The sequence below is a fragment of the Microcaecilia unicolor genome, chromosome 8, assembly GCF_901765095.1.
Source record: "Microcaecilia unicolor chromosome 8, aMicUni1.1, whole genome shotgun sequence".
In the NCBI taxonomy this organism is placed as follows: Eukaryota; Metazoa; Chordata; class Amphibia; order Gymnophiona; family Siphonopidae; genus Microcaecilia; species Microcaecilia unicolor.
Window position 1 is genome coordinate 158,900,584 of NC_044038.1, and position 18,265 is coordinate 158,918,848.

General features: G+C 52.5%; 1 protein-coding gene across 1 annotated transcript in view; it reads left to right on the forward strand.

Annotated features, from left to right (window-relative positions):
• GALNT10 (polypeptide N-acetylgalactosaminyltransferase 10) overlaps nt 1-18,265 on the forward strand; it is a 293,160-nt gene that overhangs the window by 235,316 nt on the left and 39,579 nt on the right. Inside the window, exon 8 of the mRNA XM_030211003.1 lies at nt 4,276-4,383. Within this exon, the coding sequence (XP_030066863.1) occupies nt 4,276-4,383 (108 nt within the window). The remainder of the gene's footprint in view (nt 1-4,275; nt 4,384-18,265) is intronic.

Genomic DNA, 18,265 nt, shown 5'->3' on the forward strand with positions numbered 1-18,265 from the left:
ACTCGAATTCATAGGAGCTCTGCTGGATTCCCAGATGGCCCGTGCCTACCTCCCAGAGACCAGGGCCGACAATCTGCTGACCCTTGTCTCCTCGGTGCGGGCGTCGCAGCAGATCACAGCTCGGCAGATGTTGAGATTGCTCGGCCACATGGCCTCCACGGTTCACGTGACTCCCATGGCCCGCCTTTTTATGAGATCTGCTCAATGGACCCTAGCCTCTCACTAGTGCCAAGCTGCTGGGAGCCTAGAGGACGTGGTCCGTCTGTCCACGAGGTTTCTCCTCTCCCTTCATTGGTGGACAATTTGATCCAATTTGACCCTGGGACGTCCCTTCCAGATTCCTCAGCCGCAAAAAGTGCTGACCACGGACGCGCCACTCCTGGGGTGGGGAGCGCATGTCGATGGGCTCCACACCCAGGGGACTTGGTCCGTCCAGGAACAAGGTCTACAGATCAACCTCCTGGAGTTGCGAGCAGTATGGAACGCTCTGAAGGCTTTCAGAGATCGGCTGTCCCATCAAATTATCCAAATTCAGACAGACAACCAGGTTACTATGTATTACATCAACAAGCAGGGGGGCACCGGATCTCGCCCCCTGTGTCAGGAAGCCGTCAGCTTGTGGCACTGGGCACGCCGGTTCGGCATGTGGCTCCAGGCCACGTATCTGGCAGGTGTAAACAACAGTCTGGCCGACAGATTGAGCAGGATCATGCAACCGCACGAGTGGTCGCTCAGTTCCAGAGTGGTTCAAGAGATCTTCCAAGTGTGGGGCACTCCCTTGGTGGACCTCTTTGCCACTCAGACCAATCACAAGGTCCCTCAGTTCTGTTCCAGGCTGCAGGCCCACGGCAGACTAGCGTCGGATGCTTTCCTTCTGTTTTGTGGAGAAGGTCTCCTGTACGCGTATCCTCCCATTCCTTTGATAGGGAGGACTTTGCTGAAACTCAGGCAAGACAGGGGAACCATTATTCTGATTGCTCCTATGAAGAGAGGCTGAGAAGGCTAGGGCTTTTCAGCTTGGAGAAGAGACGGCTGAGGGGAGATATGATAGAAGTGTATAAAATAATGAGTGGAATGGATCGGGTGGATGTGAAGCGACTGTTCACGCTATCCAAAAATACTAGGACTAGAGGGCATGAGTTGAAGCTACAGTGTGGTAAATTTAAAACGAATCGGAGAAAATTTTTCTTCACCCAACGTGTAATTAGACTCTGGAATTCGTTGCCGGAGAACGTGGTACGGGCGGTTAGCTTGACGGAGTTTAAAAAGGGGTTAGATAGATTCCTAAAGGACAAGTCCATAGACCGCTATTAAATGGACTTGGAAAAATTCCGCATTTTTAGGTATAACTTGTCTGGAATGTTTTTACGTTTGGGGAGCGTGCCAGGTGCCCTTGACCTGGATTGGCCACTGTCGGTGACAGGATGCTGGGCTAGATGGACCTTTGGTCTTTCCCAGTATGGCACTACTTATGTACTTATGTACTTATGGCCTCGTCAGATCTGGTTCCCTCTTCTTCTGGAATTGTCTTCCGAAGAACCGTGGAGATTGGACTGCTTTCCGACCCTCATCACACAGAACGAGGGGCGCTCCTCCATCCCAACCTTCGGTCTCTGGCCCTCACAGCCTGGATGTTGGGAGCGTAGACTTCGCCTCCTTGGGTCTTTCAGAGGGTGTCTTCCGAGTCTTGCTTGCTTCCAGGAAAGATTCTACCAAGAGGAGTTATTTTTTCCTCTGGCGACGGTTTGCTGTGTGGTGTGATGGCAAGGCCTTAGATCCTCGTTCTTGTCCTACACAGACCCTGCTTGAATACCTTCTACATTTATCGGAGTCTGGTCTTAAAACCAACTCTGTAAGGGTTCATCTTAGTGCGATTAGTGCATACCATTACCATGTGGAAGGTAAGCCGATCTCGGGACAGCCTTTAGTTGTTCGCTTCATGAGAGGTTTGCTTTTGTCGAAGCCCCCAGTCAAACCTCCTACAGTGTCATGGGATCTCAATGTCGTTCTCACCCAGCTGATGAAACCTCCTTTTGAGCCACTGGATTCCTGTCATCTGAAGTACTTGACCTGGAAGGTCATTTTCTTGGTGGCAGTTACTTCAGCTCGCAGAGTCAGTGAGCTGCAAGCCTTGGTAGCTCATGCGCCCTATACCAAATTTCATCATAACAGAGTAGTCCTCCGCACTCACCCTAAGTTCTTGCCGAAGGTGGTGTCGGAGTTCCATCTGAACCAGTCAATTGTCTTGCCAACATTCTTCCCCCGTCCTCATACCCACCCTGCTGAACGTCAACTGCACACATTGGACTGCAAAAGAGCATTGGCCTTCTATCTGGAGCGGACAAGCCCACACAGACAGTCCGCCCAACTTTTTGTTTCTTTTGATCCCAACAGGAGGGGAGTGGCTGTGGGGAAACGCACCATTTCAAATTGGCTAGCAGACTGCATTTCCTTCACTTACGCCCAGGCTGGGCTGACTCTCGAGGGTCATGTCACAGCTCACAGTGTGCGAGCCATGGCAGCGTCAGTGGCCCACTTGAAGTCAGCCACTATTGAAGAGATTTGCAAGGCTGCGACGTGGTCATCTGTCCACACATTCAGATCTCACTACTGCCTTCAGCAGGATTCCCGACGCGACAGTCGGTTCGGGCAGTCGGTGCTGCAGAATCTGTTTGGGGTTTAGAATCCAACTCCACCCCCCTAGGCCCATTTTTATTCTGTTCCAGGCTGCACTCTCAGTTAGTTGGAAAAGTTTAGGTCAATCTCAGTTATGTCCTCGCCGTTGCGAGGCCCAATTGACCATGTTTGTTGTTTTGAGTGAGCCTGGGGGCTAGGGATACCCCATTTGTGAGAACAAGCAGCCTGCTTGTCCTCGGAGAAAGCGAATGCTACATACCTGTAGAAGGTATTCTCCGAGGACAGCAGGCTGATTGTTCTCACCTACCCGCCCACCTCCCCTTTGGAATTGTGTCTTCCCTTGTCTTGTTTTTGCTTGGTAAGGGACTAGCGAACATGAGCGATTTCGGGCAGGAAGACGGCCGCGCATGCGCGCATCGCAGGCGCGCGCGAGAACTAGCAAACTCTGTTGCTAGGAAGATCTCCGATCGGAGGGGCTGCCGTGGACGTCACCCATTTGTGAGAACAATCAGCCTGCTGTCCTCGGAGAATACCTTCTACAGGTATGTAGCATTCACTTTGATGATTTGATTATTGGAGCTAACAAACACTTGGCACTAATTATGATTCTGGCACCAATCTGGCTACACGCTATTCTGTAACAATGGGTGCCTAAATTTGACCATGCTGAACTCAAAAGGGGGGCATGGCCATGGGAGGAGGGGTCAAGGCATTCACAAAAGATGTGCGCAGTGTTAAAGAATAAGGGATCCATGCTCAATTTGCGTGCCAGGATTTACACCAGGTGTCAGCTTGCTTAAGTCCTCACTCCCAAAGTTGAGTTCTGAATTTGGCGCTCAATGTTCTGCTGTAATGGGTGTTTATCCCAAAGTGCCTTTTCTATAATAGCATTGAGAACAAATTTTCAGCGACATTTATAGAATTGGCCTAATGTAATACACATTAAATCAAGCTAGCGCACACTAAAGAACCAAGTGTGAACTACCACTGCACATCCCTACTGCTAAAGTAAGCCTGTTTTATAAGGGCAATAAAGACACCTAATGACTTTTATGTAATAGACTCCCATAATGATCCTCAGTAGCGCACTTTAGAGCGTGATCGCTATAGATTTAAAACAGGTCTAAAGACATTCTTGTTTCAGTATGCATTTGGCCAAGAACCCACTTAATATTCCAGCTCATTTATCAGTTCGGGCTGCATAGTGCGTGTCTCAGTGTTCAATAACAGCTAGCTGCATTTTTTTCTCTTTAATATATCCCTCTTTCCCTCACTCTTTACTAGCTATCCTATGCCTCTCCCCCCCCCCCCCCCCCTACCCAAATTCTCTGTCACATTCCTTTCTCATCTTTATAATTATCAGACTGTACACTGCTCAGATGATATGTACCTATGGCACGGTATATTAAATGAAAAATGAACTTGAAACTTGAAATGGTCTTGTACAAATTTACACCTGTTCCAAAGAAGAATAAAATGACCTTCTAGAACTATGGCTTCCATTTGTAATCTCTAAGGGCCTCTTTTATCAAGCTGTGCAGGAACCGCTAGCATAGCTTGATAAGAGTCCCTAAAGGTTTTAATATAACATAAATGTAAATTCTGTCAAGCTAGAAAATGTTTTCCCTTGTCTTTCAGGTGTGGATGTGTGGGGGGAAGATGGAGGACATTCCCTGCTCCAGAGTGGGTCATATCTATAGAAAATATGTTCCCTACAAGGTTCCAGCTGGAATCAATGTAGCAAAGGTAAGTATTTCTCTTATCACATTTGCTTAGCCATTTCATAGGAGCTAGACAGGAAGGGTAATTCAATAGCATGACGTGATTATGTACGTATGTGTGCACATAAATGCTACAGTTCTGTTTAAGCACTATTCTGTAAATATGTGCATAATCTGACTGACGATAAACAAAACAGTGGAAACACAGCTCTACTAATGCTTCAATCCTTGTGGAGAAAAGATTTCATATGGCCAGCATAATAGCTGCAATGTCACAGGCTATTCTCCAAAGACAAGCAGGCTGATATTCTCACAAGTGGGTGACGCCACGTCGGCCCCAGAGGATTTTAAAGCAAAATCTAAAAATCTCTTTCCATATCATCAAGCTGATCAATCCATAGACTGGTGGGTTGTGTCCATCTACCAGCAGGTGGAGATAGAGAGCAATCCTTTTGCCTCCCTATATGTGGTCATGTGCTGCCGGAAACTCCTCAGTATGTTCTCTATCTCAGCAGGTGGTGGTCACACACAGCAGCAGCTCTGGCTAGGCCTCCAAGCCTAATTCTTAGGTTTTGTTGAGTGCCTGGGGTTGAGGGCTCTTTTGAGCAAGTGCAAACCTGGTGGTGCCAGGTCCCTCCTTTTCTCCCCCCTCCCGCTGGCTCCGTTAAAAAAAAAAAAAAAAATTTTGAACGTCCTTAAAGGCGTTTATTTCGACGTTTATTTAAACGTTTATTGCAGCTACTCACTGGGACACCAGGTCGTTACAGCTCGGAGCGGCAAGCAGGTAATTTTTACCTTTTTATAGCGGGCAGGGGGTTCCCCGATTATTCTCCTCGTGGCATATGGCGTCGGAGGGCGAGGGCGCAAAGAGTCGCTCCCCGGATCGCTTGAGCGCTTCTAGAGGGGATGCGGGGGTCTTAAAGCCTGATTCGCCCTTGTTGGGTGACAGTTTCGTGACCGATGAATGTCCCGGTCCTTCCTCCGGCGTGGCGGTTTTTCCCGCCATAAACGCCCATCCCCCGCTCCTCGCCTCCGCCATCTTGGCCGGCCACGCGGCTCGGACGGCTTCTTCTTGGGCCGCCCTTGAGGTTGGAGACATTAATGCCATGAACGCCCTTAATTTGGGCGACGGCACAAAAGCGGCTAAAGTTAAGCGCCGTTCTTCCCGCGCGGCTCCTTCGCGGAGTGTCGCGCCGGACGCCATTTTGGATGCGCAGCATGTCTCTCCCCCGCTCTTGCGAGCGCCGGTTGAGGGTGCGTCTAGGGCTGTAGCCCAGGCTGCGGAAGTGCACAGTCTGGGGGGTTTCTCCCCCGAGTTTGTTTTGCTGCTGCATCAGGCCTTCCTTATGCAAAACGCTGCCCCTGCTCCCTCGTCTGGTAAAGAGGTTGAGGTTCCCAGAGGTAAACGCCCTCGGGTTGATTCCCAGGCCTTGGAGGACTTTGTCTCCTCCGATGTAGATGAGGGCAGCGTATCTGAGTTCTCCCAACGGTCCTTTGTGGATTCCTTGGAGGAGACGGATCCCCGCTCGGATGGAGCGGATGACCCCTCTGCAGCGCGGCTTTTTAGCTCAGAGGATTTGCCCAATCTGTTGCTACAGGCCATGGACACTTTGAAGATTTCCTCTCCGGAGGACGTCTCTCCCTCAGCCCCTGTTGGCTCTGCCATTATGCTGGGGACGAAGCGCCCGCCTAGAACCTTCCACGTGCATGATGCCATGCACACCTTAATTTCGGCTCAATGGGATGTCCCTGAAGCGAGCCTTAAAGTGGCTAGGGCTATGTCCCGCCTCTATCCTTTGACTGAAAGTGAACGTGAGGCCTATCTGTGGCCTACCGTGGATTCTTTAATCACTGCGGTGACTAAGAAAACGGCGTTGCCGGTGGAAGGTGGCACGGCCCTAAAGGACGCCCAAGACAGAAGATTGGAGGCAGCCTTAAGGTCGTCCTTTGAGGCGGCTGCTTTAAGTTTGCAGGCCTCAGTTTGCGGCTCCTATGTGGCCAGGGCGTGCCTGACTATGGTGCAGCGGGCTTCCCCCTCGGATCATTCCTTGAGGGCTGATTGGCCGGCCCTGGAATCGGGCTTAGCCTATTTGGCAGACTTGCTGTATGATGTCTTGAGGGCCTCAGCTAAAGGCATGGCTCAGACAATCTCTGCGCGGCGGTGGCTTTGGCTGAAACATTGGTCTGCTGACCACGCCTCTAAATCCCGCCTGGCTAGATTGCCTTTTAAAGGCAAGCTGCTCTTTGGGGTCGAGCTGGACAAAATTGTGACCGATCTCGGCACGTCTAAGGGCAAGAAGTTACCAGAGGTCAGGGCTCGGGCTAGTACTCGTCCCGGTACCTCCAGAGGACGGTTTAAGGAAGCCCGTCGGTACCGCCCGGGCAGGTCGGGTTCCTCTGCCCCCTCTTCCTTTAAGAGGAATTTCTCCCCCAAGCAGCATTCCTTTCGCAGAGACCGCCGTCCCGGAGGTGCTCCCTCCGGTCCTCCCCCAGGGTCTCGTGCCCAATGACGGGGCCTTGGTCCACGCCCCAGTGCAGATTGGAGGACGGCTGTCCTCGTTTCTGGGCGAGTGGACCACAATAACTTCAGACGCTTGGGTGCTGGAAGTCATCAGAGACGGCTACAAGCTAGAGTTCTGCCGACCCTTAAGAGACGGGTTTGTACTCTCTCCCTGCAAGTCTCCGGTCAAAGCTGTGGCAGTGCAGCAGACTTTGGACAATCTGATCCGCCTGGGTGCGGTCGTTCCGGTGCCAGAAAGTCAGCTTGGCAAGGGGCGTTACTCCATTTACTTTGTGGTACCAAAGAATGGAGGTTCTGTCCGGCCTATCCTCGACCTCAAAGGGGTCAATCGGGCCTTGAAAGTGCGGCACTTTCGCATGGAGACTCTCCGCTCTGTTATAGCGGCAGTGAAGGCAGGGGAGTACCTGGCATCCTTGGACATCAAGGAAGCGTACTTGCATATTCCCATCTGGCCTCCTAATCAACGCTTTCTGCGTTTTGCAGTCCTGGGCCGACACTTCCAGTTCAGAGCCCTCCCGTTCGGGTTGGCTACTGCTCCGCGGACCTTTTCCAAAGTAATGGTGGTCATCGCGGCCTTCCTGCGAAAGGAAGGAGTACAAGTCCATCCTTATCTGGACGACTGGTTGATCCGAGCCCCCTCTTATGCAGAGTGCGGCAAAGCTGTGGACCGGGTAGTTGCTCTTTTGAGCTCCCTGGGATGGATCATCAACTGGGAGAAAAGCCAGCTGCGCCCGACTCAGTCCCTGGAGTATCTGGGAGTTCGATTCGACACCCAAGTGGGCAGAGTGTTCCTGCCAGACAATCGGATTGTCAAGCTTCAGGCTCAGGTGGACCAGTTCCTAGTAGCCTCTCCTCTTCGGGCTTGGGACTATGTGCAGCTTATGGGCTCTATGACGGCCACGATGGAAGTAGTGCCCTGGGCCAGGGCTCATATGAGACCACTACAACAATCTCTGCTGCAGCGCTGGACTCCGATGTCGGAGGATTATGCTGTGCGCCTTCCCTTGGACCCAGCAGTGCGCAAGGCGCTGAGCTGGTGGATGCAGACAGACAAGTTGTCTGCGGGAATGCCTCTGGTGACCCCGGAGTGGATTGTCGTCACGACGGACGCCTCTTTGTCGGGCTGGGGAGCCCACTGCTTGGGAAGGACAGCGCAGGGGCTCTGGTCTCCTGCAGAGGCAAAGTGGTCTATCAACCTCCTGGAACTCAGAGCCATTCGGTTGGCGCTTTTGGAGTTCATCCCGGTACTGGTGTTGAAGCCGGTACGGGTCCTGTCGGACAATGCCACGGCTGTGGCCTATGTCAACCGCCAGGGAGGTACCAAGAGCGCCCCTCTAGCCAAGGAGGCTATGAATCTATGCCAGTGGGCAGAAGCGAACCTGGAGCAGCTGTCAGCGGCCCACATTGCCGGAGTCATGAATGTCAAGGCGGACTTTCTCAGTCGCCATACCTTGGAGCCCGGAGAGTGGCAGCTATCTGCTCAGGCGTTCTTGGACATCACGAAGCGCTGGGGCCAGCCGAGCCTAGATCTGATGGCGTCATCGGCCAATTGCCAAGTGCCGCGCTTTTTCAGCAGAGGACGGGACCCTCGATCCCTGGGAGTAGATGCTCTTCTCCAACAGTGGCCGACTCAAGAACTTCTCTATGTGTTCCCGCCCTGGCCCATGTTGGGCAGGGTGCTAGACCGGGTGGCAAAGCATCCTGGCAGGGTAATCCTGGTGGGTCCGCATTGGCCCAGACGTCCCTGGTATGCGGACTTGATCAGGCTCTCAGTCGACGATCCTCTGCGGCTGCCAGTGGAGCAGGGCCTGTTACATCAGGGTCCCGTGGTGATGGAGGATCCCTCCCCCTTTGGTCTTACGGCCTGGCTATTGAGCGGCAGCGTCTGAGAAAGAAGGGCTTCTCAGACAAGGTCATCGCCACTATGCTGAGAGCGAGGAAGCGCTCTACTTCTACTGCTTACGCCAGGGTTTGGCGTATATTTGCAGCGTGGTGTGAAGCAGGCTCCCTTTCTCCCTTCACTGCTCCAATTTCTTCAGTGTTGGCGTTCCTGCAAGAAGGTCTGGAGAAAGGCCTGTCGCTCAGTTCCCTTAAAGTCCAGGTAGCGGCTCTGGCTTGCTTCAGGGGCCGCCTGAAGGGTGCTTCCCTGGCTTCGCAGCCAGATGTGGTGCGCTTTTTCAAGGGAGTTAATCACCTGCGCCCTCCTCTGCACTCAGTGGTGCCTGCGTGGAATCTCAACCTGGTGCTAAGAGCATTGCAGAAGCCGCCTTTTGAACCCTTGTCGAGGGCATCTCTGAAAGACCTGACGTTGAAAGCAGTCTTTTTGGTGGCTATCTCTTCAGCCAGAAGAGTTTCCGAGCTCCAGGCGCTCTCATGTCGAGAGCCCTTTCTGCAGTTCACTGAGGCAGGAGTGACTATTCGCACAGTGCCTTCCTTCCTGCCCAAGATTGTTTCTCGCTTCCATGTGAATCAGCAGCTCTGTCTCCCTTCCTTTCGTAGGGAGGACTACCCAGAGGAGTACTCTGCTCTTAAATATCTGGATGTGAGACGAGTCATCATCAGATACTTGGAAGTGACCAATGAGTTCCGGAAATCGGATCATCTGTTTGTCCTGTTTGCAGGTCCTCGTAAGGGTCTGCAGGCTGCTAAGCCTACAGTGGCAAGATGGGTCAAGGAAGCCATTGCAGCAGCTTATGTGGCCGCGGGGAAGGTGCCGCCTATCCAGCTGAAGGCTCACTCCACTAGAGCTCAGGCGGCCTCGATGGCAGAGGCCGGGTCCGTCTCCTTGGAAGAGATATGCAAGGCGGCAACTTGGGCTTCGGCTCATACATTCTCCAAGCATTACCGCTTGACTGTGGCTGCACGGGCGGAGGCCCGGTTTGGAGCTTCAGTGTTGAGGTCAGGGATTTCAATGTCCCGCCCTGGGTGAGTACTGCTTCGGTACATCCCACCAGTCTATGGATTGATCAGCTTGATGATATGGAAGGTAAAATTATGTATCATACCTGATAATTTTCTTTCCATTAATCATAGCTGATCAATCCATAGCCCCTCCCAGATATCTGTACTGTTTTTTTCTGGTTGCATTTCAGGTTCAAGTTTAGTCTTCAGTTACTTCAGAAAGACTTCGTGTTCAAGTTTTTTTCACTTGGATTCTTCAAGAGTTGAGACGAGTTTGTGTTACAATGAGCTGCTGCATTCCTCTCCCCTCCGTTTTACGGGGCTGGATTGAGATTTAAATTCTGCCGGCACTCCCTCCCGCTTCGTGCGGCTGTAGGGCAGCTTTGTACCCCTCCCGCTTCGGCGGTGTTAGGGTCAGTCAGCTCCTCCCACGGTTGCGGTTGCAGGATAAGCCAGATCCCCCCGCATCGGCGGGTGTGGTGTCCCTCCCCCGCTCCGCGGGGATGAGCTGGACGGATTCCCCTCCCCCACTTGTGTGGGATGAGCTGGGTTAATTCCCCTCCCCCGTTTCGGCGGTGGTGAGCTGGGCAGAGTGTCCCTTCGTGGGTGTAATTCTCTAAGTGCTGAGTCCTGCGGATGGAGCTTTGATATCGACATACTGAGGAGTTTCCGGCAGCACATGACCACATATAGGGAGGCAAAAGTTTGCTCTCTATCTCCACCTGCTGGTAGATGGACACAACCCACCAGTCTATGGATTGATCAGCTATGATTAATGGAAAGAAAATTATCAGGTATGATACATAATTTTACCTTTACGGTGTTCCGTCGCACGAGCGATCGCTCTGCGCATGTGCGCACACCTCTTCCCGCTCACTGTGCGGACACGCCCCTCAGTTTTTCTTTTTTCGCGTCTGAGGAGACACGGAGTTCGTTAGTGCTTCGTGTTTTCTTCAGGTCCTCTGAGTAAAATCTCTTTTTTTATTTTACCCTTTTGGGTGTTCTTTATTTTTTTCATTTGTACTTTTTCATGGCAGGCTCATTGTGGCTTATATATACAGGTACTTTTTGTACCTGGGGCAAGGAAAAGTTAAGTAATTGCCAGAGTCACAAGGGGCTGTGCCTGAAATGAAAATCAAAGCATATAAGCTTCTTTTTTTCTTTTTTCTTATTAAAAGTGCTGGTAAATTGTTATCTGTGGGCTCTCTCTCGCCAGCAAAGTAAAACAAGCCCACATTTTTAGGATCCATTTGTTAAAGTCACAAAATTCTTTATAACTTAACAAATGGCTCTCGAGAGCTCTGATAGCCTGCTCCAGCACACCACTGTCTTTAAGCCTCACAAGTGGTGAAGGTGTATGTCACAGGAGAAAAGCAGGAACCTAAGCAGGTGCAACCCTGGTCAGCCACTGAATGGGCAACCTGGTGACACAAAATCAGTGGTGTAACCTTTGAAGTGAGTCTCCACCCGCCTCGGCGCCTCCTGCTCTGCAGGTCATTCGGGCGCATCGGCGGATGTGTCTTGGGCCGGATCATCTCCCTGAGAAGTGCAAGTAGTGTCTCAAAGACGAGACGTATGCTACTTGCCAGGGATGCCCAAAGGAGATCAAATTTGGAGTCCGACAGAGACCGATGCATGCTGGGTACAGTTATGCATCGAGTGGGTCTCCACCTGCCTCGGCGCCTCCTGCTTGGCAGGTCATTCGGGCGCATCAGCGGGTGTCGGTACCATCGGTGCCCAGAGCTTTGCTCCCTCTGTTATGGAGGTATCCGGGCATCAGACATCAGTCGGTGCCGAGAGCGTTGCTCCCTCTGTTATGGAGGTATCCTGGCATCGGACGTCGATACCATCGGTACATCAGTACCAGATGTCATGGTTACCATCGGTACCAGGTATCATCGGTACCAGGTATCATCGGTGCCATGGATACCATCGGTACCAGGTATCATCGGTGCCATCGGTACCAGGTATCATGGGCGCCATCTGTACCATGCGTACCATCGGTACCGGGTATCATCGGTACAGTGGGTCCCATCGGTGCCAGGTATCATGGGCACCATCGGTACCAGGTATCATGGGCACCATCGGTACCGGGTATCATGGGTACCATCGGTACCATGGCGGTACCGGGTATCATGGGTACCGTCGGTGCCATCGGTACAGGGTATCATGGATACCATCGGTACCAGATGTCATGGGTACCATCGGTACCAGGCATCATGGGCACCATCGGTACCGGGTATCATGGGTACCATCGGTACCAGATATCATCGGTACCAGGTATCGGTACCATGGCGGTACCGGGTATCATGGCTACCATCGGTACCGTCGGTGCCATCGGTACCAGGTATCGGTACCATCGGTACCAGGTATCATCGGTACCATGGGTACCATCGGTACCAGGTATCATCGGTGCCATGGGTACCATTGGTACCAGGTATCATGGGCACCATCGGTACCGGGTATCATGGGTACCATCGGTACCATGCGTACCATCGGTACCGGGTATCATCGGTACCATAGGTCCCATCGGTACCAGGTATGGATGCCATGGGTACCGTTGGTGCCGGGACCATGTGTACCATGGGTATTATCAGTACCATCGGTCCTCTCTTTGTATGGTCATCTGGCAGCATTTCCAGATTCTGCCCTCGGTTTTGGTACCATGGGTACCTTCGGATGCCATTGGTGCTAGCGCCTCCTGCGGCATCTAGCTTTTCACCTGGCATTAGATCTCTTTCACCGATGCTGCCTCCGGTATTGGTGTTAGCAGCCTACTGGGTCGATTCTCCTTCACTGGAGTCGTCTGGAGAGTCAATTTCTCGACCCCGTCGTAGAGGTAACCGCGCCTCCATGTCGGACGGGTTTGAATCTGAGCTGCTCTGTTTGAGTAGTTAGCTCAATTCAATGATGGCTCATCTGATGAACATGAAAGTCATGGGGTTTTCTCTGCTGAGAATTCTCTAGATCTTCTATCTGTCTCGACACATTACAGTGGAGATTGTGAATCAGCCCAAGGCCCCAGATGCTCGAGGTCCTGGACTATCCATCTTCACCTGAGTCTTTTGCAGTGGATTCTGCTCTCAGAACAGATAGGAGTTCTAAAAACTTGCTTCGGCGCCCCCGGGGCCAGAGCATACATCCTTAGCCTAAAATCAAGTCCTGCCAGATCTTTACAAGCATTCCCACCGGAGTAGGTTAAACCTTTCACCAGGTGGTCAGGTAGCACACGGTGTGTCGCAGGTTCCTGTCCAAGGGCATTTTCGACACTTGTAACGTAACATCTAGATTTCTGCTCTAGGTACAGTGATGCGCAGACTCTCATGACTGTGTGCCTCTCACCTGGAGGAGGAGACTCAGCAGAAAATTGTAGATATTCTGTGCATACACTTCCTCATCTCGGAAGTTCTTTAAAGAGAAGAGTAGTTTTCCTTGTGCCTTAAGGGGTCGTACGTATACTCCTACTTCTCGACAGCCGGTTCAGGTTATGCCTCAGCACGCTCGTTCTAGTCAGCGGCGTGCACCTAATCAGGCCCCTGCAGCTATTCCGCAGAAACCAGGGAGGGGTTTTTGACTGGCTCCAATTCAGCATAGCCACCATAAAAAAAAAAAAATAATGTCCGTACCGGCCAATCTGCCTGTCGGGAGGGTAGTTTAAATTTTCTCCACCAAAGGTGATTTCTTTTATCCTCCAACCGGTGGGTTTTTCAAATAGTCCGGTTAGGATACATTCTCATCTGGAATCAAACCTTCCACATTGTTCATTGGGAGCTTAATCCTTTAGCTTCCATCACAAGTGGGTACTTGCAGAGGAACTCTCTGCCTTTCTCAGCGCCAATGCAGTCGAGCCCGTTCCACCAGGGCAAGAAGGGTTGAGATTCTATTCCAGGTCCTTCCTTGTGGGTTGCGTCCCATCATAGACATAAGGGGCCTAAACAGTTTTTGGTTCAGAATGCTTTCCCTGGGCATCCTTCTTTCCATACTTCAGGAAAACGATTGGTTATGCTCTCTGGACTTACACACTTTGCGTCCAGAGTATGTTTTTCCTAGTGCCTGGCTGTTGTTGCAGCGTATCTTCATGGACTGGGAGTGCATGTGTTCCCTTAACACGATGATTGCCCGTCTCAACAGATTACAGCACAGTAAATATTGAGACTTCTAGGCACATGGCTTCTACAGTTCACGTAACTCCCATGGCACTTTTACACATGACATCCGCTCAGTGCATCCTAGCTTCCCAGTGGTATCAAGTTCAGGGTATCTAGAGGATGTGACCCAACTGTTCACCAGTTTTCGGAATTCCCTTCAGAGGTGGTTATTTCTCTCCATTTTGATTCTGAGGTGTCCCGTCCAACTTACTCAGTCAAAAGCTGACGAAGGTTGTATCCCTCCTGGCTATCCAACCAAATTATTTTAATTCAACCAAACAATCGGGTTGTGATGTACTCGATAACAAAGGAGTACTGGATCTTGCCCTCTGAGTCAGGATACCATGCAGATGTAGCGGTGGGCCCGCCAACGTAGCATGTTTTCTCCAAGCCACTTATCTAATTGGCGAAAACAGCGGTCTGGCCGACAGGCTGAGCAGGATATTGCTACAGTCATGGTTGTTGAGCATGCCTGTAGTTCGAAAGATCTTCCGGAAGTGAGTTACCCCCTCAGTGGATCTTTTTGCTACTTAGTCCAATCACAGAGTCCCTCAGTTCTGTTCCAGGCTGCAGGTTCACGGCAGGCTTCCATCAGATGCCTTTCTCCTTCTTTGGGGGACATGTTTTCTGTATGCGTATCCTCCCATACATCTGGTGGAAAAGACTTTGCTGATTCTCAAGCAAGATTGTGGAGCCATAATTTTGATTGCTCCTTTCTAGTTGCATCATAAGGATTCCCTCTTCTTCTGGAGTTGGAATGTTTTCCAGCTCTCATTACGCAGAACAAGGGGGCACTTCTACATCCCAGCCTCCAATCTCTGGCTCACACGGTCTGGATGTTGAGAGTGTGGATTTCGTTGAGTCTTCCAGAGAGTGTCTCCCGACTCTTGCTTGCTTCCAGAAAAGATTTCACAAAGAGGTGTTATTCTTTTTCATGGAAGAGGTTTGCCGTCTGGTGTGACAGCAAGGCCCTAGATCCTGCCTCTTGTCTTATACAGACCTTGCTTGAGTTCTTTCTACACCTGTCTGAGTCTGTCAGTATTCATCTTCGTGCAATAAGAGCTTATCATCAACGTGTAGAAGGTTGGCCTTTAGCTGTCCACTTCATGAGAGGTTTACTTCTCCCCCAATATTGAGAGAATTCCTTGTATGTGTCTAGGGGGGATTATTTCTGTTGGGCTTAGCACCCCCAATAATTTTGACAGTTGGCTCTTATGCTTCGGTCAAAGCCCCTATCTCTCCTTATCCAGTATCTTGGGGTCTCAATGTCGTTTTCATCCAGCTGCTGCAAGCTCAATTCGGGCCACTGGATTCCTGCCATCTGAAGTATTGGACCTGGAAGGTCGTTTTCCTTGGTGGCTGTTCCTTCAACTCGTAAGGTCGGTGAGCTTCAGACTCTAGTACCTCAAGCGCCTTACCTTACTTCTCATCTTAACAGAGTAGTTCTCCGCATGCAGACAAAGTTCTTACTGGCGCTGGTATCAGAGTACCAGCTGGTCCAGTCAATTGTCTTGCCAACATTCTTTCTCCCTCATCTTACAAGCCCTGGCGAAAGCAAGCTGCGCCCAGTTGTTTATTTCTTTTAATGCCAGTTGCTGTCGGAAACCGCACCATTTCTTCTTGGCTAGCAGATTGCATCTCCTTCATTTTTGTCCAAGCTGGACTGACTCTAGAGGGCCATGTCACGGCTCACAAAATTAGAGCCATGGCTGAGTCGGTGGCTCATCTATGATCAGTCACTATTGAAGAGATCTGCAAGGCTACGGTGTGGTCATCAGTCCACACATTCACATTTCACTACTGCCTTCAGCAGGATAGCCGACGCGACAGTCGGTTTGGGCAGTCGGGGCTGCAGAACTTATTTGGGGTTTAGAATCCAACTCCAACCCTCCTAGGCCCATTTTTGTTCTGTTCCAGGCTACACTCATTTAGATGTTTCTTCTTTTCAGGTCAATTTTTATTCTGGCCTCGCCGTTGCGAGACTCAATTGAAAACTGTTTGTTGTGTTGTGTAAGCCTGGAAGCTAGGGATACCCCACTTGTGAGAATATCAGCCTGCTTGTCTTTGGAGAAAGAGTAGTTACTTACCTGTAACAGATGTTCTCCGAGGACAAGCAGGCTGCTTGTTCTCACGACTGGGTGACGTCCGCGGCAGCCCCCACCAACCGGAAAAAAGCTTCGCGGGACGGTCGGGACGCAGGGCACGCCCACCGCGCATGCGCGGCCATCTTCCCGCCCGTGCGCGACCGCTCCCGCCAGTTCCTTTTTTTCCGCGACTGGAGAGAGTTGTGCTTTTGCCACTCTCTCTGTTTTCAGCCGCCGGATTTTCTCGATCGCGTTTACGCGGATCGTCGCTTTGCTTCCTGGTTACCGTACGGTTTCCCTTTTTGTTTCAAAACAAAAAAAAAAAAAAACCTGCGCGTGTGGAGCACGCGTTCCCCTTTTTCCCTCGCTTCTAGCGGGGACGCCACGTTGCGGCCTAGTGGTCGCTCGGTCGTTTCTTTTTCCGTGGTGTGATTCCAGCCACCATTGACGACTTTGACTTCGCCGACGCGATTTTTCCGTCGATGTCCGCGAAGGTCCCGAGTGGATTTAAAAAGTGTGGTCGCTGCGGCCGGCCGATCTCGCAGACCGACACCCACGCTTGGTGCCTCCAGTGCCTCGGGCCGGAGCACAATCTCAAGTCGTGTTCTTTGTGTCTAGGTCTCCGGAAACGGACTCAGGTTGCGAGGCAAGTTCTGCGGGACCGTCTTTTTGGAACTTGCGCCGGCCCCTCGACGTCGACCTCGACGGCATCGGTATCGACGGCCGGTCCTTCGGTACCGGTATCGATGCCCGAGACATCGGCACCGATGGCAGCGACCCCAGGAGAACAGGTCCCGTCGGCCCGCCGGTCCGCCGGTGAGAGTGGGGGGGAGAGGCCGCGTGGGCAATCGGGCCCGGTCACTCCCTCAGCTCGTGGGCCACGGGACCGAACCCTGTCTGACCCGGTACCTCGAGACCGAGGGGGATCGACCTCCTCCTCCTCCATGCCTTCCGGCACCGGTGACGGGCATCGGAAGAAAGATAAGAAGCGCCGTCACCGGTCGCCCTCGGTGCATCCGGATGTCGGAGAGGAGGCGACGCCGAAGCGTCATCGTCGAGAGGAGAGGTCTCCGTCGGTTGTGGAGGTACCGACGCGTCGGGGTTCCGGCACCTCGGTGCCGTCTCCTGGCCCCCAGCAGCTTCCGGCACCGACACCCTTACCGGCCCCACCGCCTTTCCCGGCAGCGGGCCTAGACGAGTGCCTCAGAGCCATCCTTCCGGGGATCCTGGAAGGACTGATGCGCCAGGCTGTGCCGGCGCCGGGGGTGCTTGCGCCCTCGGCGCCGATGACTGTGGCACCGGTGAGCTCTAGCCCGGCGCCGGGGCCGTCGACACCGCCGCCGCTTGCGGCGCCGGTCTCGACCGCCACGCAGGTGGAGTCCCCGTCGACGTCGATGGAGGGAGCTCCGTCCCCGCCGGCGCGGGAGTCCACCGCTCGACGACACCGAGACCTCGGTGCCTCGACGTCGAGCCGGGCCCGGTTCAGGACTCAGCTACATGAGCTAATGTCCGATACCGAGGATGAGGACTCGTGGGGGGAAGAGGAGGACCCTAGATATTTCTCCTCAGAGGAGTCTACGGGCCTTCCCTCGGACCCCACGCCTTCACCGGAGAGGAAGCTCTCACCTCCTGAGAGTCTCTCTTTTGCCTCCTTTGTGCGGGATATGTCTATCAGCATTCCCTTCCCCGTGGTCTCTGTGGAAGAGCCGAGGGCCGAGATGCTCGAGGTCCTCGACTATCCATCACCACCTAGAGAGTCCTCCACGGTGCCGCTGCACAATGTCCTAAAGGAGACGCTGCTTCGGAACTGGGTGCGACCATTAACTAACCCCACCATTCCCAAGAAAGCAGAGTCCCAGTACAGGATCCACTCTGACCCAGAGCTCATGTGGCCCCAATTGCCCCATGACTCAGCGGTCGTGGATTCTGCTCTCAAGAGGGCACGGAGTTCGAGGGATACCGCCTCGGCGCCCCCGGGGCGGGAGTCTCGCACTCTGGACTCGTTTGGGAGGAAGGCCTACCAATCCTCCATGCTCGTGACCCGCATCCAATCATACCTGCTCTATATGAGCATTCACATGCGGACCTATGTGCAACAACTGGCGGACCTGGTCGAGAAGCTCCCGCCGGAGCAGTCCAGGCCTTATCAGGAGGTGGTCAGGCAGCTGAAGGCGTGCAGAAAGTTCCTGTCCAGGGGTATTTATGACACCTGTGACGTGGCATCTCGTGCTGCGGCCCAAGGTATAGTGATGC